General features: G+C 41.8%; 1 protein-coding gene across 1 annotated transcript in view; it reads right to left on the reverse strand.

The window, feature by feature from the left end:
* Positions 1 to 19522, reverse strand: part of frem3 (Fras1 related extracellular matrix 3) — a 28414-nt gene extending 8892 nt beyond the window's left edge. The window contains exons 1-6 of the mRNA XM_019256061.2: positions 14364 to 19522; positions 13493 to 13582; positions 3384 to 3530; positions 2243 to 2473; positions 2012 to 2137; positions 1459 to 1710 (exon numbers count right to left, since the gene is read on the reverse strand). Coding sequence (XP_019111606.2) covers positions 1459 to 1710; positions 2012 to 2137; positions 2243 to 2473; positions 3384 to 3530; positions 13493 to 13582; positions 14364 to 19392 — 5875 coding nt within the window. The 5' untranslated portion in view covers positions 19393 to 19522. The remainder of the gene's footprint in view (positions 1 to 1458; positions 1711 to 2011; positions 2138 to 2242; positions 2474 to 3383; positions 3531 to 13492; positions 13583 to 14363) is intronic.
* Between the last annotated feature and the right edge of the window lie 1823 nt (positions 19523 to 21345).

Here is a 21345-nt window from a genome sequence, read left to right on the forward strand (position 1 = left end):
GGATGGGAAGGAGGGTTGTACGAGGGGAATGAGTGCCAACATGGCAACCTTGAAGATCAGTGGGAGGAAGAGCCAGATAAATACAGTAACAATAGAGGCTGGATGCTGGAGAGAGTCCAAACCACAACTTTACTCAGGGAGGCAGATGGTTTTACACACACACACACCTACACACACACAAACAGACACACAAACAGACACACACTGAATCTGATTTATGGTGGGGTGTTAATTCAGGACCCACCAAGAAGTATACTACAATAGAGGTTTGCACTGAGGAGTCTTCTCTTGTCTCTTCACATGTCTGGGAATGCATGCTGGTTATTTATACATAAAGTTCAATTGTACTCCTGCTCCAAATTGGTTGGGAGGGATGCTTGCTTCGTGAGCAGGTCTGTCACTACAACAAGCAAGTCCAGGAAATTAGCCCTGGTGAAAGGTTGGAGATATAGAGGAGGAATGTGATGAAGACAAAATGAGTCTGTTATTACTGCTCGCTAAGGAAAGACGAGAAGGGCCTCGAGGATTTTAAGAATTTGAGGGCTACTTTTTGTCAAATCTGTTAAGATGTTTTCTTTGACGGGATCTAATCAAACAAATGATATATTTGTGATTTATAACTTTAACTGCTGAAATGTAGCAAGTCTAATATCTCTAACAGAAACAGGAAACACAGCCTTAAATGCCATCAAACAGGGGAAAGAGTAAAAACATGCCAGTCATTTGGATTCCCTGCACAATAGTCCCTCTCTCTCCACCACCTGCCTTTTAGTCCCTGCAGACAAAGGGATGCCCTCTGTTTCCCCTGAGCTCCCCTGAATGCCAATGAAGACGGAGGTCGCTTGGGGAGCACAGTGAGGTTTAAAGTCCTTTTATCTGTCAGACAGGCTACAGTGTAGCATAACATCCAATGAGGCCGCCATTCTCCCGCTCAACACCTGTCTATTGTTATCTTGTTTCATGCGTTCAGACAGGCAGACACAGGCAGACAGTCTGGCTGATAAATGAAGCAGAGTGTTTAAACAATACGGTTAGACTCAGGCAGAGGATGGGTAATGAACCTGAACATACTGTAAAGCATGAAGGCGAGTACAGTATTGTTTTGGTGGCTGTCATTGTGCTTCCTGTGCACCTTTGGTGGCTTAATGGTGGCTGTCATTGGGCTTCCTGTGCACCTTTGGTGGCTTAATGGTGTGTGCAGATAGGCAAAGTATAGAGCATCAAAGGGCAACAGGATCACCCACACCTGCCACTGTGCCTTTTTCGGATCACTATAACCACAGCATGTGATGCCATCCTGCCTTGATCTCATATTTTCAAAAATAGCTCAATGACTCCAAGTCAAAGGTCAAAGAAAGAAACAAAGAAAAATCAAAGCTACCTGCCAAACTCTCAATTTGGTGACATACAATTGTGAAACATAAAATGCAAATAGGTGTTTTTTGTGACTTCACTTACCATCGTCACTGTCTGCCAAGATTATGATCTTGGCGGTTGGGAAGTTGGCGCCCACCTGGCCGCCCATGGGCATACTGAGGCTGACGTTAAAGCTCTCTTCCTCCTCGTACAGGGAGTCATCAATGATGATGATGCGACAGAGTTTCTCTCGCTCATCCTTGTCAAAACGCAGCACACTGTTGTGGTCCTCGGGTCGGGTGATGTAGTCAGAGTAGGAGAGCACTGTGCTGGGGATGGTGCCACTGGCCGTGGCTGAGGAAATACGGGAAGAGAGAGGAAAGGATATTAAACTTCATTCATGTGGAGATGCTTGCAGCACGAAGTCATATGATTGAAAAGAGAAAGGATAAAACAAAGCATAAACATAGATAATGTTACTGTAATATGATAAAAAATATATAGTTATAAAAGTAGTAATAAAGGTAAAACGTAGGTTACTGCACTCCACATTTACCCACATTTTAATTACCATTCATTGAAAGTTTCTTTATTCACATGTAATTTTGGAACCCTTTCTTTTGAAAGACAGTAATTACAAACAGGCTCCTCTCACCTTGCTGAGTGTAACAGACAACCATGAGTTCCTGGCTGGCATCTCCTGAACGGCGTACCGGCACTAACAGTTCTCCAATGTCCTCCTCAATCTTGTACTCTGCTTGAGGAATGAAGACAGTCGATTCTGTTCGGGAGAACAGACAAGTGATGAGTAATCATGTATAAGAAATGCCAAAAAGGCCGCCCTCATGGTGGTAAAGTTTGTTTAAATCAATTATTTGATTCCTACCATCTCCAGGATCCACAATCTCGACTGTTGCCGTGTCAGGAAACTCCAGCACAGCCATGACCGGGTCTGACAGCTGTATCTCAAAGGTCTCCGAGGTCTCAAACTCCTGGTCTGTGAAGATCTTCACCTTCCAGGTTGCTGTTGTCTGGCCGGGGTTGAACTGGACCTGCTTCTGGGCTTTGCCACGGAAGTCTTTGTCCTTCTCAGCTGTTCCATCTTTGGTGGCAATACCTGAGAACGAGGGACGTGAACAGAGATAAAGTTGTTGAATTAAGTGGCTGTTTTTAAGGTAAGTGTTTCTTCAGTTTTAAGGCACATTGTCTGTCTGCAGAAAACCACAATGGTCTACATACAGGTATTTCCCCCACCAATAACCTGGGTCTACGCTAAAATCTGCATCTGCAATCTTATTTACAGGTGTGTCCTATAGTTTCCTTTCTTCTTTCATCTCTAAAAACAGAAGTGTGCATGACAACACGTGTTGTTATAAATGTCTATTGCATAAAAATATCTTCCGCAGCCAAACAGACCAGCATGTTGACATTTCCTTGTGACCTTTACAAGGAAAGGTTATATGTGCTCTCAATCAGACCCCCCTCCATCCCAGACAAGAGAGGAAATGGAGCCCCAGTCAAACAAGAACACAAAAGATTTGCACCTTTAGGGACACAACAGCGGTGTTAGTGTTGATTTTACGTTTTCTTCTGTTTAACTGTGGGGGAAAACTGTGGGGAGGACATCGTGCAGCTGAACATGAATCTGCATAGATTTTATGCTGATGTTTTATGGCAGGGCTGCCCTTTGAAATGGCACATAAATAACATAATAAACTCTAAGGAAACAGTTAAAGGGCAATGATTCTTTGTTAAACTGTCAGTTTAATAAGGGCATGTTGTGTAAAGTCATCATCCTTCACATTAATTTGTTCCTGACCGGAACAGAAACGCTAAAAATTCTGATGCAGACTCTAACAGGAAACAAAAGTAAAAGATGTGAAACAAAATTTAAAAAATATCAATCTCTGACTTGAACTAAAGACACTACTAACCTAAATACATATTAGTATATACACCTAGTTTTGAAACATTCATTCCAAAGTTCACATATCATAACAGACGATTAAAAAATGTCCGTCACTTACTGACGAAGGAGGTTTCTCCCAGGTAGCCTCTGCGTTTCAGTGTCACCTCCAGGAATTTGGCATCCTCATCCACTAAATAGTATTCCCTCTCCAGAGAGATCCAGGACCAGTTGAGACGGAATGGCTGAGGCTTTAGTTTGTTTCCACCTAAAAGGCAAAAAAATAAAAAAGTTATTGCACCAGTTCTTTATTCGAAAGACATCCTCTGCTGCACAATACAACGAGCCAGCAATCTTTTTTGTTCATGTTAGGAGCCACTGAGGCATATAAACTGCAATCTGCTCTGGGCTCAAGGAAAAAAGAAATCAAAGAGGCATTTTAATTATGAAAAGGAAACATGATAACTTAATACCGGGGGCTTCCCTTAAACCTCACTTCACTGGGCCTCGAGAAGAGTTGCTTCTTATTTCCTCTGATTCTCATTCAGATCTACCTAATGCTCATTCATACTCTCAACCCTAAATAGGGCAAACATAGAAATAAATTCTCTGCTTATGGAAAAAATCTGTCATAGCAAAATCTCTTTAATGAGCTGGCCTCTTGTAAATCTGCCTAACCCCATCACATCCACGCTCTGCCGCTCTCCCTCTTGAACAAGGTGAAGTTTTTAATGTGAGATGGGTGTTTTCAGGGTGACCTCAGCAGGTGACATACACTATTTCTTTTTCTTAAACTACTATCACTTTATCTTACCACAGCTTCTTGTCTCACAAAGATATATTCACATATTCTGTTCATCATCAGTCATACATTGTTTCATTTGGGCCTTCAGCACTGATCTCTTCATCATATGTGAAAGAGGCTGTAGACATCTGACCAAAACACTTCTACACAAACCATCTAAATCTCAGAGTCACCTGCCACTGATCTGCAACTTTAAACCCAATCCGGCCCTTAATCCATACTATCTCATGACTCATGTAATCCCTCAAACTGTCAGCTCAGTTTTGGTCATCGACTTGATACCAACTCCTTCAGAGATGTTTAAGATTATCGGTTCTGCTACATAATCTGAATGTTTTTTTAACAACAGCGGCAAAAGGCTGTAATGTCTTATCCTTCGGTGAGACAAGTCTGGTGACCTGTGACTTCTGATGTGAAATGGGTCAAGCAAGGTGGATTCTTTGGATCTGGAAAGTTTGAGTGTGGGCCGTCTCTCTTTAGTCTTGCACAGCTGGTCACACTGACGGCGGCCTTGTTGACCTAACTGCTAAAGACGCTTAGAAAAGCGAGGGAAGTTCAGCAGTTTGGTGGGACTATTTTCTATGTTTTATCCTGGGTGATATATGTCTAAGAAATTATGAAACACAAAGGTGAGCAGAACTTTGCACCTGTCAAAGTCGCTTGGTGAAAAAAAAGTGTACGGAGAACAATGGCAAGGCGCTTCTGCCTGTCCACACAATAAACCAGCATTGAGCTCAGTTTTGCATCAGTGAGGAAGAAAGACGCTGCAGTCTTTATGCTATGTGAGTGGGGAGAATGAAAACACTCGGGGGGTTGAGCGTGGGAGTGGGGCCACTTCCTCAAACCCACATGTCAAGACTGAAGCCAAACCAGGCCGAGCCACAACAGGGACAAACCGCACTCACCAAGGCGTAGAAGCATGTTCCGATGGTACTGATAGCAACAAGTGGATTTTCTGGGACAATGACAGTAGTTAATTGTCTGGAAAAGGTTAGGACAGTAAACATGAAGGTCCTCTTCCACTTAAGCTGACTGAAAGCTCAAATAATCGCAGTACCTCTAATTCTATGTGTCATCTTCCACACATGTACTCCACTAGTGATAGCCTGCAGTGAGCAGCAGAGCCCAGTGGGCACAGCTACCCTCGACCATGCTCCATGCTCAGGTTTCCAAGAGTCATGGCTAAAAATACAGGAAACATGTATCATGTCTGTTTTTGCTCACCCCAAATTCTTTTAGGTGTTTATACAGTGCATGCATAAAATGATAAATTTAGAAAACAGTGTAAATTTGTTGTGCTCTGTACCGAAACAACAACACACACTAACTGTATTCTGGTAAATGCTCAATCAACACTCCTTCACGTGACATGAATCTGTTCAAGAAAACTCCTTGTTGATGGTTCCAAAAAAAAAAAAGAAAGTCAAACTTCAATTATTAGATTAGTTTCTGTGTTTCTGAGAAAGTTTGTCCTGGCAGTCGGCCCTATTTGGAGCTGATATGAGAAGACGCTTAGTCAGTGGCTATCATCACGGATTATCAAATGAACACGGCAGAGACAAAAAGCTACCTCTGTTTTGGCATCAAGCAATCAGGCAGCTTTAGGTTTCTGTATCGCTACAAGGAGTAAAACAATGGGGGGTTTTATGAATGAGACAAGCACACAGCTCATGCACCGACCGGTATTTCATACACTGTCAGACTTGGATTAAAACAATGGATGAGAAAAGGTTCAAAATGATTGATAAATTCAATACTGTAGCACCTGTTTGTCGTAGGTTAATGAGTTTTTGTCCTTTTATAACTAGATTTCAAACTAATTTTAGAACATTGTGTCCAAAATATTGTCACAGAGAGTTAAGCTGACTTGCAGTGTGGTCAAAACAGAAAAACCTAGCAATGACCGAATGGAAAAAAGTGCTATGTGATATGTGCATGTGAACTAGCAACTCATGTGTAACGTGACATATGTGACATATGTGAAATGACATAATGATACTGCACAAATGGCCATCATATAACAAATTTGGCCTTGTGTTTAACTAATTTCATCGCTGTAATTAAAAAATTCATTACCTTTTGTTTGAGAAACACAAGATCTCTTGCTGGAAATAATCCAGAGCTTTCAGACACATCTTGTGACTTTGGCTGCTTATCTTGTCCTTTTGCTAAACTGCTATTTCCAAGGTCAATAATAAATCAATCTGAAATTATGTTACCTATATTCATTAATAGGCAAATATCTTTCAGAATTGAATGAATGCCCACACCACGTTTAATCCAACAGGACTAAAGAGACCAGTGAATACATAACATTTGCTGTTATTTGCTGAGTTTATTACACTGTGTGGTCAACAGGTGCTGTTTCTTTGCAGTAAAAGTGGTACAGGTGGTTACTTTTAGCTAGAATAACTACTGTCAGTGTTGTTAAAAAGTTCAAAAGTTTTGTCGATGTCTCTCTTTACTAGCCCTTCTTCAATCTTTCCAAGAAATTTCAAAGTATCCCAGTCACTGTTGACTCATCACATCGTGACATAAAGTCAGAAGGAGGGCTGGCTGAGTTCACGAGTGTCAAAGCAAAGATCCCTTTCTATATCTCTCTGTTTTTGTCTATCCGTCTCTCTGTGTCCCGCAAAACCTTCCTTCCCGCCACACTCCCAGATTATGTGGGGCAGAGTGACAGCTGTACTCCACAAACCTCCCCCTTCTACGTTCCCCTTCCTCCCTGTGTCGGCTTTGTTCACGGAGGGAATCGACAACTGAGAGGGACAGCAGGCCACAGTCTGGGTGGGCCAGATCTACCACCATGGCCTGTCTCCCCTGCCTGCCTCCACATTGTTCACACCAGTGTAAGGAGAGGGGAATCTCCCTTTTCTTGGACCTCTATTGTAGATGTCAGACACTGAGCTGGCATGAGTCTCAACGCATCAAGAAATAATCAAGATGCCACTCTTCCCAGGGTAACACGGGCAGAGTGCTTCAGGGAGAAGATGGTTTCTCAAAATAGAAAAATGACAATTTAAAGAGCTCTGAGAAAAATTACCCCAAACATAAAGTCAAAATAGCGTCTCTGACATGGTTTTAAAGATGATTAATGCTCTGATTTTTATGACACACATACTATATTAGACTGGCTATCAAACCCAATACATACAGTAGCTGCCTGCCTCAGCTCGTATTTCCATTAGCTTTTCAAAGTGACAATCATCATAATTTCTGCTGGGATGAAAAGGTTTATAGGCTGCGCGTGTTTCTAAATGTCCCTCTTAGCAGCTATTCAATAAATTAGTTTCAGTGATTGATGTTATTCACTGACAAGGGCAGGCAATGTATATTTAAGAAGTATGATAATGTTTTTCTGTTTTAAGACCTGAGTGCGACCCACTGGAGGACTACTAGACCTTCATATAAAACTCCTTTAAGGCACAGTGGCTTACTACTTAGTGGAATATGTAGGTGTTTTGATGCATCATTCAACTAAAAACTATCAGCAGCAGAAAACACAAAGCTATAAAGCTGAAATATTTTGGTCGCAGGTACAGCAATGCAGAATGACTCAGCGAATGGACGCTCTTCATAGGATTTCAAGTATCCGATATCCTGCCTCAGCAAAACGACGTCAAAACATACACAGGATATTATAGCTGGAGATTTCTCCTTCACCAGCCTCCTTTGACAGCACATTCTTCATCAGCTCATATTTACACAGCAGTGCTGCCTGCACCATACATAGATGCAGTGGGATAGTGGGTCAGGCCGGAGATATGATTGGAGAGGAAGGTCAATGTGAGGCTTTGACGCTCAACAGCATGATGCAAGGAATCGCAACCTCCTAAGAATATCCTCATCAAGTGACAAGCATCACCATTATTGCATTTCCTCATTAATCACCCTGATATAAATACTATGGAGGTTCCAGTCAGCTATGATCGGTATTTAAACACCAGTTGTTTAATCTTGGTCGATTAACTCACTGATAAATTGATGTAAACAGAAGAATGTTAACTTTTCCTCTTTGTTTTGGTTCTTTAACATCTTAATAAGTGTAGAAAGAGATTTTTGAAATAGTGAAAGCTCTTACTTCCTCTATGCGCTCCAAGGAATTCATGTCAGGAATGCTGTATGATTATTAATAACTCTTATCATTCCTTCAGAACAGCGGCAGCGTGTGCTGTAAATCGACACATCACAGTGCCTAGATTGCTGCTTCATTGCAGGACAGTGAAGTTATCTCCGCAGGATGTTGCAAATCATAATTTGACAGGGTCTGAGAGCCATGTCCTTTTAAACCCTTGCTTGCAACATTGGCAGGGTGACACAGTTGCTTGCAACACTTTGGATAAATCTAATAACATAACAAATGTTGTACTAGTAAACTTTATCCTTGTCAAACTGGATGAGAAATGGTGCATACATAACCCGAAACACTTTTTCACAAACATATTCCAATCTTCTATCATGGCAACACATGCAGAGCCTGCTCAGACATTATGTAGAAACAAAACAGGACAAGGCTGCTGCGCAGCAGTGCTTTGCGCTTAACATCAGCATGTTAACATTCCCTAACATGCAGTCAGCTGCTATAATATTTTCCATGTTTACCACCATGCATACATTTGGTAGTTAGCACCTAACACAAGGCACAACTGATGCCAATAGGAATGTCTTTAGTTTTGTCAGTATTTGGTCATAAAGTGTTGGAAATTAAACTTTGGACCTAACGAAGCCAATATGGGAGGTTAGGGATGACCAAAGATATTACATTTCATCCTACGGATGGATACATGGAATCTCTGCACCAAACGCCGCTAGCGTGGCTAAAAAGAAAAGGACAAGGAAAGGAGTGCAAGTAACTCAATGACAGCTTGGCTAGGGGTAGCAACAGCTTTGCCATATGAGAACAGATAAGAATAACCACTGTAGCCATACATCATAACTCCCCACCCCCTGCAGCCCTCCAACCACCATAAATCAAGGCTGAAGAAAAAGGACAAAAAGGGTAAGAAACACAGAACGAGGTGATACCATGGTTCATTGAAAGGGATAGGGGGAACCCCCTGCAAGGTAACATAAAGAGAAATAACGGAGAAGAGGTTAAAAGATCAATACACCAAAGAAAAAGAGTAGTAATACCATAAAGGGGTCTTAGAGGAGTGGGAGGAAGGGGAGTGAGAACAGAGTGAGGTGTGGTGGAGGGGGACTAAGAGGCCTCAGCTTCTAGTCACAGGGGGCCCCGACTGTGGCTCCATTAGTCAATAAATCTCCTGCTGACTGTTGACACGGTTGACATGTAAGATCCCAAAACACACTTAGGATGTCGGGGTGTAACATGGCCATGTCAGTCAGTACACAGTCTTACTGTACACCCACCGTGCTGAGAAAAAAAATAACATAAGCGTGAACTATAGTTCAGACAAATATATACGAACTTTCTAGCTCTTTGTGTTGATTGCTTTTTGATCATTTTCCCCTTCTTGGTATTATTGTACCCTCTGGGGAAGTGCAACTCCAGAGCAGGCACCTTTGAGTTGGGAGTCTGCAGGTTATCGGGCTATCTGAGATTGGGTTGGATTTCTGTGGAGCTGGGAATGGGGTGACGGGGGGCTTTGAAAAGGGATCCCCCTGGAGCCTTCCCTCTCACGTACACACCTGTCTGCTCTGGGATACCACTTCACTTCCAGGCTCTGCTCTGTCTGTGGCCCAGGAGTCTGGAGTCTCCAAGGAAGTGCATTCCTCTCCCGGCTCTGAATGATCACATAACACTCAACTCACTGGGGTCTATGATCCCTCTCCAATGCTTGGAAGACTATATTGTTGCTATTGGAAAAAGCACAGACCGACTCAACTTATATGAATGCGGAGGCTCTGTTCTCTCTTTCTTCTCATCTGTTAATCAGTAGTTTGATTGGTGCTGCTGTGAAATCTGAGGCTATCTTGCAGCTAAGATTGGCAAGGAGAGGCAGTGTTTCTGAAGACCAATATACTCCAAAGATCTGACATTATTGCCCTAGTCCTATGACTAAGAAATGAACAGAAACCTCAAAACGTCTGAAGTTCTTCTTTTAGCCTGTGGCTCACTGGGCCCATGCCTAATGGACAAGGATATATGCGAGCTGTGTATCCACTTGTAAAAACAAGTATTTATTGCCTCAGTATCCCCCACTTTGAATGGCTGTAGGGAGTTTCTGACCTGGTCAGTTAGATTTTTTGCTTTTGCACTAGAAATTCCCAGACAGACAGAGTTCACTGCCACACTAAAACAATAATCAATGTTGCTTTTACACCAAAGCTGTTTGATTCCTGAGATAAGAACCTTGGTATGTCACCAGATCATTAAGGGCCACATGTATCAGCTTCTTAAGAAATTAGAAAATGCTGCTGATACACTTTACATAGAAGGTAGCATTATAAAGATTTCTCTGCTAAGATAATGCTGAACTTGTCGCAAGTTATGATACAGTTGTTGTATATTTAATGGCTTAGTTCCCTGAATGCAATTATTTGCTTTCTGTGTATAGACTCAGATATTACAGCGCACAATGGGAGTATATTTTTGCTTTTATTAATTTATTTAGTCCCACACGACCCACAAATCTGAGAAAACACCACATTCCACATTGTTTTTTCAGCTTCTGTCACATGAGTGATTTATGCACCTCCGACACATTTTTGCAAAAAGATGTGTCCTGACTTGATAACTTTCTCCACACAGCCTGGAATGTAACTGCTGACCAGAAGGTCCACATTGAGACCCTTGGTGTGAAACACTCCTGACCTCTTACTTAAGACACACTTCAGCTGTGCCTGGCCACACACACCCACACACCCACACACAGACTGCAGATTACTGCTACTTCAGACACAGCATTTTCAAACCTCTGATTGAGATATAAGTGTCTACAGATACATAATACACAGTTGCAGAAACATGCACATGCCAAACTGCTTTACTACTCCTAGAAGATATGTTAATGATTTAGAGTGTGTTTATTTGTGTGTGTGTGTGTGTATTCCTGACTTGTGAAGAAGCTGCAGTACAGTACATGTAGTGACAGGTACCTTTTACAGGCTGCTAAGACCATTAAGCAGCTGCCCATAGCAATGCTTCTGAGAAGTATTTCCTAAAGCGAGGTCACACTCGGGCTGTGTTGAGCACAAGAACTTACTCTGCTGAATAGCTTTGAAAATGCTTAATAAATATAAACACAATTTCATTGTAAAAAATAATAATAATAATAAAAGACTGTGTTTGAGGGAGGATTACAGCCCAAAAGATCAATGTGGACAGTTCAGCACTAGTTTACTTTTATGTCTCGGTCTCTCTTTGTTAGATTAATGTGTAAGTGTTTCCAAAAAAGATCTTAACCGACAGAGAAACTTGCAAATAATTAGGCATTAATCAAATAAATTCCAAACTTCAACATTATGAAGCAGTTTTTTATGGTGTTGGAGCAGCATTTCTATCTAACTTTGAAAAATAAGTCATTAAATTCCATTCAAATAATTGAACACAACAAAGTGTGCTGACAGAGGACACTTTCAGGGGATAATCTTGGGTGTAAATCTCTAAAGGCCCGGAGTTTTGCTTCCCACACAAACAGCTCACCTACTTAGATTTATAAGCAGATAGGCTGACCATCAGTGTGCTCTCCACCTACGTGTCCCTACATGTCCAGGATAATGCCATCTCCCCTCAAGGAGTCACCTCTTCAACACTTCACATTAGTGATTCACCGGTTGTCTTAAACGGCTTTTATCTGTTATTTGATCTTTGTCCGGATGCGCCTGTCTATTTGTTTGTGTGTCATGTGCAGTGGTGAGTGTCCAGGTGTGCATATGCGAACCAGTTTATCTATTATGTGGAATAATATATGTGTATGCTATTAATTTCAAGTATGTTGTGGGGTGAGCTGAAGCACTGTCTGTGGCCTTTACATGTGAACCGTGATCATACAGACGTTTTGTTTTATGCCCCAGCCTGCACCACTGCACATGGCTTGACTGACTTTAAACAATGTATGAAAGCAAACAGAAAGGTGACTATTGAGCTAACTGAAGCCTTTGCTTTCCCTTCCTGTGGTTAAACTCCCATTTAAGGACAAAACCATTGATTAATAGGTCAAAAATGTAAGGTAAAGAAATAATAGCAACAACACTGGTGAACAGGGCAGATTTAATAATAATAATGTATCTATATCAATCAATGTCAGAGCTAATGATGCTCATTAAAATAAATTATCACCTACTGCTTATAGTCTAGGGAAAAAGTTGATTACTGGGATCCAGTTGAGGCTAATAAGAGACTTCACTTTGCAGAGGAAAAGACAGTAATTTGACATAAATACACATCCTCCCAGTCCTGCCTTCTCAATTGCCTTGATGGGGATTGTGGTATTATCACCGACATGACCCCCAATCCAGCATAATTATAGACCAAACTTTCCCTGGAGCATTGATTGCATTTCCACATCTTGTTTTGTATTTTATAGTTGATACCAAAATAGCAAAGGCCACCTGTTGCATTTTATTACTTTGCATTTTCTATATTTACAATGCCGTTCAAGTAAATTGAAGAGTTAGAGGGTGACAAGCTTACACGGTATATCGTCATGTCTGACCGTGCATATGTGGTTCATTTAAGAGAATTCTTTAGGATAAACAGGATAAGAACATGTTCACAGATAGACCACCAGATTGTAATGTTAAACCTGTAGATATTAATAATTTTCTACAAGCGAGGCTCATATGACAGGAAATATAATATTCAGAAAATAGTTACTATCATATTATAGTTATAGTTCAGTAAGTCTATAATAGAGTTACTGAAAGCCAAAGCCTATATGTCCAAGTGAGAAAGAAAGAAATTATTGGATGTTGAGTGCTTGTAAAGCAAAAATTAGAGACTAGAAAACAGAATCTTTTCATTTGAATCCCATTAAATGCATTTTGTGAGAAGTATAAACTGAATAGATCAACACAAACCTTTACGCATTTCACAGTGTCACAAGCACAAGATGAAAGGGACATTTTAAAACGCAGGAGAGTACCCTAGGGGGAAAGGATCCTATTGTTCTTAAACAATAAAGTTTAGAGCATGAGGTAGTCCCACCTCTTTCACTTTTCACCAACCCACAGTCAGTGTTTGGCTTAAGTCCCCTTTGACCCCTGTCCTTTAAACCTGGTACCCTTTCCAGTGGGGCGAAAAGAGATGGCGGCTGTATACTGGGTGTCAGTCATGGCCAACTGCCTTAAGTCTTTGTGATGCAAACATTTAGGAGATTGACAGAAAGCAGGAAGTTTAAATTTTAAGAAGCCATTAAAAGACAGATCAAGTCTGAGGACAGCCTTAAGGGACATAATTCCTAAGTAAATGGCCCCAGTTTTGTGTCAGTGCAGACAAGTATGAAATATTAAAAGATTCTTACCGTTGTCTTCAATTGTGAAGTAGAAGATATCACTTGTGGCATTGCTCCCATCCAACAGCACGTAACAGATCTTCATGTCATCGATATCAGCTGTTGGTATGACAAATATAGAGAGACGAGAAGTGTTAGCTGAAAACAAGATAACGCTGATGACTAAAGCCACTTTTACAAGGTTTTAGTTACAGCCCAAAGACTGCAATTAAAGTGATATGGTGCCACAGGAGATGTGTTTTGAAGCATTAAGGATTGTTTTATTTAAAGTCTAAATATTTCATCAGTTAAGAAATATCTGTTACAGAAATATAATCCACTTCTATTATTATGATGATTATTATTAGTTGTATTATCTATCATTTAAACTTATCAGAAAGACCTCGTTTTGTTCTTTAATAATTCATAGTTTTCTAATATGACAGAAAAATATTGCTTCACATTAGTGTTACATGATAAGGAACCCTAAGCAGTATTAAATACATACATATTGGTCACAATACTGTTATGATATGCTAACATGTTTGCAACAAGTTTCTTATTTACACATCAGCAGACATTGAGCAACATTAGCATTCATACCAGCTGACAAATGTCCAGTATTTACTTTCCTTGTAGCTCTGTTTTGGTCTCCACCAACTCATATCTTTACCAAAGATTAACTTTGTTTGTTGCTGGTCAGGTAGCAACTTTAAGGTAGAACTTTTTTTGGGTGAAAATGGTAAGAGGGAACCAAAGCAGTAAAGTTGAAACTAAAACAATGGGTGCATAATGTTAAAATGTTTTATAGAAGTGTGGGGAACTGCAGAGTCTGTGATATTTGAGCTCTTACATGTTACATTTTTAAAACTCTGTTAGGAAATTAAATGTTGTGACTTACCTTGTGTGAAGGTCTTGATGCTGTCATTTCCCTGGGCGGTGTTAATGATGAAGCCATGCAAGGGAGCCTCAGATACTGTGTATTTCAGGACTCTCTGGTTACTGTCGCGGTCCTCTGATCTTAGGGCCTTGCTGGTGATCACAAAGCCTAGGTGGCCTGTTTGGAGGACCTTCAGCGAGGCAGCAGCTTTGTTAACCACAATCTGTGGCACACCATTGTCCACAGTGTTGATGTGAATTGTCATCATCTGGGGCTTGCGTGTCTCATACACAGTGTCAGGAAAAACATAAAAATCAGTGTGAGTGCCATCTGTGACAGTGAAGGAGAAGCTGTCTTCATTGGTCTCAGTCCCATCGTGCCTATAGCTGATAAGGTTCTCATTGAGGTCCTGCTTGGTAAAGGTCGTGATTGGTTTGGTATTGTTGAAAAGCAGCTGCCCGTGCACTGGCACCTGGGTGACTATGAATCGCAATAGGTTGTCTGGGGTGTCACGATCTTCAGCTGTCAGCTCAAATGGTGTGATGAGCTTGGTTTCTCCCTCTTCCACAACCAGTTTGTTAATAGTCAAGACAGGTTTCTTATTATCTACGTCAGTGATGGACACTCTGAAGGTACGGAAGACAGGATTGTAACCGTCTGTCACCTCAAACTCAAAGCTGTCCATTTTCATCTCATCATCAGAGGTGTGGATATAGTAGATCTTGTTGCCAGCAAGCTGTAGTTGGGTGAAGGTGGAAATGGGAACACCTGGGTGGTCGGAGCTCTCTAAGTGGCCTCTACTAGGTGCTCTTGTGATGCTAAAGCTGAGGTATTCATCAGGACTGTTAATGTCGGTGGTGCTGAGGAGGTCGGTGGTAAGAGTTACTTTTCCTCCTTCTTTTAGAGTCACACCTTTGTTGATAACATCTGGAAAGACCATGTCGATGCTTCCAATGTTGATGTAAAAGTAACGGTCAATAAGGGGATTGATGCCATCGGTGACATCAAACTTCAAGAGGTCACGGATTCCCTCCTGGCCTGTGTGTACATACTGGATGAGCTGTTTGTCGATTTCGTCCTGTGTAAAGTTCATCCCGAGGGTAACATTACCTAAAACATTACCAAACTTGCTGATACGCTGAAGGTATCCTTGGCCTGGGCCATAGCGCACAACATATGTTAGTTCTTTGTCTTCAGAGTCTAGATCTGTAGCCTTCAAAACTCTGTTACTGATGACTTTTGTCTCTCCAATTTCAACATCAAGGCCATCGTTTATAGCCATCCTTGGTGTCTCATCATCAACAGGAATAACCATGATAAGAACTATTTTCTCCACTGTGTGTTTCCCATCTGAGAGCCTGATTTCAAAGCTATCCTCTTTGGTCTCTGAGTCATCGTGTTCATAGACAATGTTGGATGCTTCTTTGATCAGTTCCAAGTCGAATCTTTCCACAGGGATAGTGCCAGTGCTGAGCTGCTGAACTATTGTGCCATGTTTGGGATTTTTGATGATCTCAAAGTGCAGATCATCTCCAGGGATGTCAGCATCAGCTGCATTCAGGATTGGTGTATCAATAACCAGACTCATGCCCTCCATTACCACAAACTCACGGATGAAAATTTCAGGCTTCTCGTCATTGGCGGGAATAATGACAATGGGGAAGAAGTGGCGTTCAGAAAAGTTAACACCATCTGAGCAGCGGAAGGTGAAACGATCTTCAACAGGTTCAACACCTTTGTGGATGCTTTGGACATAATAGATATGACCAAGGGCAATATCTTTAATGCTAAAGGCAGTGATGGCTGTTCCAGCCCTGGATTTCTCAGAGCCCACAGCTGGGGAGATGTTCTCTACATAACCTGATGTTGGTTGGACAATGATTGTGCACAGGATATCATCATTGTCAGTGTCAATATCCTCAGCTTGGATATGGTCTAGAGTAATGACATTCTTCTCCCCTTCCACGACAACAAACTGCTCTACAACACTGACAATAGGTGGAATGCTGTCAACGGGAAGGATGGTGACGTAAACTGTCACACCCTGGACCTTGTTGCCTCCAACAACCCACTGATCTGACAAATCAGACAGAGTAAGGTTGAAGGAGTCATGTTCTCTGATTGGTCCGATTTCACCGGACGTGTGAGCATAAACCACTGCCCCATTTATGATGTCTTCCTGGGTGAATCTCTCAGCGGGAGCACCATTAACCAGGATTTCACCCAGCCTGGGAGGCTCTTCAACAATGAAAGTGAGCACAAGGTCATCTGTGTCTTCATCACGGCCCTGAATGACATTACTTGTAATCTCTGTCGCCCCGTTCTCCAGTACATCAATGGATGCCCCGAGCAGACCCTCTGGGAGCATAATCGTGGGGCTCTCATCATCGACTGGCTCGATGGTGATCTTAATGATGATGGGTACTTCATGAAAACCATCACTGACATCGATCTTTATGACATCGGTGAGGGATTCCTCTCCCCCATGGATATAAGTTAGGCGACCATTTGCGATGTCTTCAAGTACGAATGTTTCACCATTTGACATGCTAATTCCCAAGTACTGCAGATGCCCATACATAGGAATCTGGGTCACAGTGAAGACAATATTTTCATCATCTGTATCTGTGTCTGTGGCATGCAGCTCTTTCCTAGTGATGACATATGTATTTCTTTCCATAACAGTGAACCCTGTATTGGTGATAAGTGGGGGTTTGTTGTCAACTGGCTGCAGGAAAATGGTGAATAGTCCATCTGCTGTGTTACCAACAGTGTCTTCCACAATGAAAGTGAACTGAGCCACTTTTGGAGTGATGCCCAACTCCTGGTCTGGAGGCTTGTAAGCTACTTTGTGGTGATTAACCTGGGCCTGTGTGAACTCTGTAATTACAGTGTCAGGGCTGTCAGTCAGTACAATTTCACCTAAGGGGGCTGGATTGTTCTCATCTGTGTCAGTTGGGGTCTTAATGATGGTGTACTTCAGGTCCCTGTCTTCTGAGTCTAGATCAGTATAACACAAGAATTTCTTCTTGAATTGTGTCAGTTCATACTCCTGAACTGTCATGTGAAGGGTGGTGCCCGGAAAAAGCTCTGGGGGAAGGTCATCGACAGGATGGACTTTGATGGTGAACATGTGTTCGCCTGATTGATTAGGAGGGTCATTATCATCTTGGACCCGGAACACAAACTGATCAATCACAATGGTGGTGCTATGGGGTCCAGTGTGACGATAGAACAGCTTTCCATCAAGAATATCCTGCTGAAACCATTCAGTCACCACCTGCTCAAACATCTCATCTGTCTCGCTGAACTTCCAGAGAGACGGGTCAGAGGGAGGCTCCACTTGCCTTAGCAGGAGCTCGCCCACGTTGGAGTAAGGCGCTTCCAGGATAAACTTAATGGTGGAATCTTCTGAATCGATATCTGTGGCACTCAGGATGAAGGGAGAGATCTGCATGACTTCATTCTTGAATAGCACCAGGCCGGTGTTAGCATTGATAATAGGTGGCTCATCATCAGTGGGAGCAATAGTGATGGGAAACAAAAACTCCACTTCATTACTGCCATCAGTCATTCTAAAAATAATATTGTCGCTATAGGTATCGCTGCCGTCATGCTGGTACACCACAATGCCTGCGTCTAGATCGGCAGGTGTAAAGAATTTCCTGCGAGCACCGAGTATGGTCAGGTCTCCATGCTTTAAGCCATCAACAACAGTTATTCTCACATCTTCCAGGTTATCCTCATCGCTAATCTCTAAATTCTGGGAGCTGGAGAGAGCTCTGGACTGCCCTTCAAACAATAGCTGTCCTGTATTTTTGGTTGCTACAGGAGCCAGAGTATTCATAGGCTTCACCACAATCATAAAAGCAAATGGATCAGACACAGCACCATCGGTGTCTACAATTTCAAGCTCTAGCTGGAAAATCCTCTCTACTTCTGAGTCCTCTGAGGGTGGCTTATAAGCTATTTTAAGATCTTTGATGTCTCGCTGGTAGAAAGAGGTGATAGGCAGGTTCTGATCATCTGTACTGATGATATAGCCCTGCTGAGGGCTCAGCGGTGAAGTAATGTTGAAGATTAAATCACCTGCATCAGATTCAACATCTTCAGCAGCCAGCATGTCGCTTGTAATAGCTGTCATCACAAACTGATCAACCTCCATCATCATCATGGCAACAAAGCTGGGTTTAGGAGAGGTATTCTCCGCACCCTCTCTAATTCTAACCATCATTTGGAAATGCTCTTGCATTATGGTGTTGCCTTCATTATCCTGCAGCTCTGCCATCATTGGAATATAGTCTCTGTTCGGTGAGTTGGTTTTAGCTGTGTGCTTGTAGCGAATGCCCTGTTTCACAAACTCATCACAGTCAATCATTTGGCCATTTGAGGGGTTATTCAAAAGTGTGCCATACCTGGGAAGACCTCCAGCGCCGACCAGAGTGGCGATCTTACACTGTGTGACACCGTCCTCAAAGGAAAACTCCAGACCTTTTTTATCAATAGGGTTGCTGTCACCACTGAGCTTTTCAACATTAAGGGGCATATTCCTGGTGAGGATCTCAAGCTGCTGGAAAACCACCTCCACTTCCAGCATGAAGGGGATGACAACTGTGTCTGTCTGGGAGTCATAACGAAGCTGCAGCTTCACACGATCCTTGCTGGGACTCCGAGATCCAAAGTGAGTGTATTTCACTTCATCTGGTCCAAACGAACAGGGAAACTTTTTAGGGGTCAGCATCCCAGGTTTCTGGGCCAGTGGGTCATTGTCCAAAACTGTGATGTGGCAACGGTCACCAGGCTGCACTTCTGTTACCAGATCATTCAAAGGGTCCAGAAACACAGACCTGCCAAAGGGCACCCTGATCCCATTGTTAGCGATGATGATATTGTCTTCATTAGGTCCAGATCTGTGGTGGTAAAGGTGAGCTGGGTCAAACGGCTCTGCATCTACTGAGGAAAAACAAAAGCTGAGAGAAAATGTTGCAAGCAGGCATCTCAAAAGTGCCCACTTTTGACAAAGTGGGGACTTTTGCAGACAACCAGCCATATCCACTGCTAGTTGCCTTGCAATTTATTTTTAACAAGTCAGCAGTAGCAGCAGATTCCTGTCCCAAGTGGGAAAAAAAGCATAAAAAAAAGAAAACTCTGATGGTTTGGGCCTTGGAGTGTGTCCTCTGAGTCTCTCTCTCTCTCTCTGTTTCTATGTGGCCACACAGAGACACAAGTGTGGTGAATGCTGCAGGGCTGCGCAGGTAATAATGAAACAGAAGACAGTGACAGACGCAGGCTCCTCCTTCTGTCAGCAAGAGGAGGGAGCCTCCAGCCCCCATGGCTAATTTAAGATAGACCATTGGACAAGACTGTGAAAGTGCTCCCTCAACCAACACCCACCCATCTCCCTTTCTGTCACTGAAAAAAGTGAGGGATATAATGCACTGCAAAACCTAATCTAACCTAACTCAGTAGAATCTGTGTGATCAAATACATTATTCTCTATATTTTATTTAAGATTTAACAAAATTTACTATTTATATGTATGTAATGTAGCCTAGATTTAGGAAATACCTTAATATGATATAATGGCGCTTTCTAATCCTCCACAAGTTATTTATAAATAGATCTAAAATATATATCAACTGATACTGATTTCTTGATATTCTCATGGTTTAGTTTCAGAAATCACTGTTCACATACAGTGTATGTAACCAGTGCCCTCTAAGAGGTAAATGCCACACACTTAAGTTGAATAAAGCAACAAACAGTAATTTTTTGTGGATAATAAACACTTTCCTCAGTGTGAAGATTCTTCTGAAGTATTTCTACAAGTGGTTTAAAACTCACTTTGAAGTCAGCTATATGCTCGGATGTATCATCATTGACCTGTGTGATCTCATTCACTGCTTTAGAGGGCGGATGAAGGGCTCTAATGATGGAAACTATGTGAATGAAGTAAGCAATCACTAATACCAGTACAATTAAAGTCTCCATATCAAGGCCAAATTTGTCATCCTAGCACTAGGTTGTGCACAACTCAACCTCTTACAGTTAAAGTTGGAAATTCCAAGTGAAATTTATTGAATGTGGATTTATTTCTATTTGTTGTATAGTATAAACAATCTAGTATAAATAAAAATAGTGCAGCATGGATTTGAGTTCTTACTCAGGCTTCAACAAAAAGTTCATTACCACCATCAGCACAAACAAACAAAACCCCCTACCTGTGAGAAATGACCCTCCAAAGGCCTCTGAGGCTGATCTGAGTGGGACACCTCGGCACCGGAGTGGCCATTAGTCCCACACTGAGGGACAATAATGTGACATCAGCTGGTAGGACAGGTGTACGGACACTGTTTGGTCTCACACATGCAGAGAAGACACAACACAGCCCAAAATACTGCTCAGATACTTGGAGATTCCTCAAGTTAGTTCTTTATGTACAGACTTAGTTATTAAGTCCACACTGGCACAGGCAGCACCACACCACAGCATCCAATCTTCCTCTACTTTATTATGCCAGGGTCAAATAAATATACTTTGATATTATATTTTGTTTGTCAAATGTATAAAATATAAAAATGCATGGCTGTAGTGGCACGAGGAATTTTATTTTAGCAACATTTATAAAGAACATACATTGAATAGGCTGTTTTCTGCAGCGATACTGACGAAGCACAGCACTGAGAAATCAAGCAGTCATACTGGATGCAGTGAGAATGTGAGAATGTGTACTCAGTATGGTGCACAAGGTCATGTTAAGATAAAAATACCTAGTAGCCTTTTATGGATCATCTTTTGAGTCGGGCCTGACACTCGATGAAACGATCCGTGTGCATTGCTCAAACATTTTGACACAGTTCTTTCAATGGCAATGGTTGACTTTTTTTTTTTAACTTTTGAAGGTTTTATTGTCATCAGTATCAGTGATACTATATCACAATATAGCAGGACAAATCTGATGTCCAGTTATATTTAAATGCATAAACACAACTGCAAATTGAAG

Source organism: Larimichthys crocea, chromosome X, assembly GCF_000972845.2.
Source record: "Larimichthys crocea isolate SSNF chromosome X, L_crocea_2.0, whole genome shotgun sequence".
Lineage (NCBI taxonomy): Eukaryota > Metazoa > Chordata > Actinopteri > Sciaenidae > Larimichthys > Larimichthys crocea.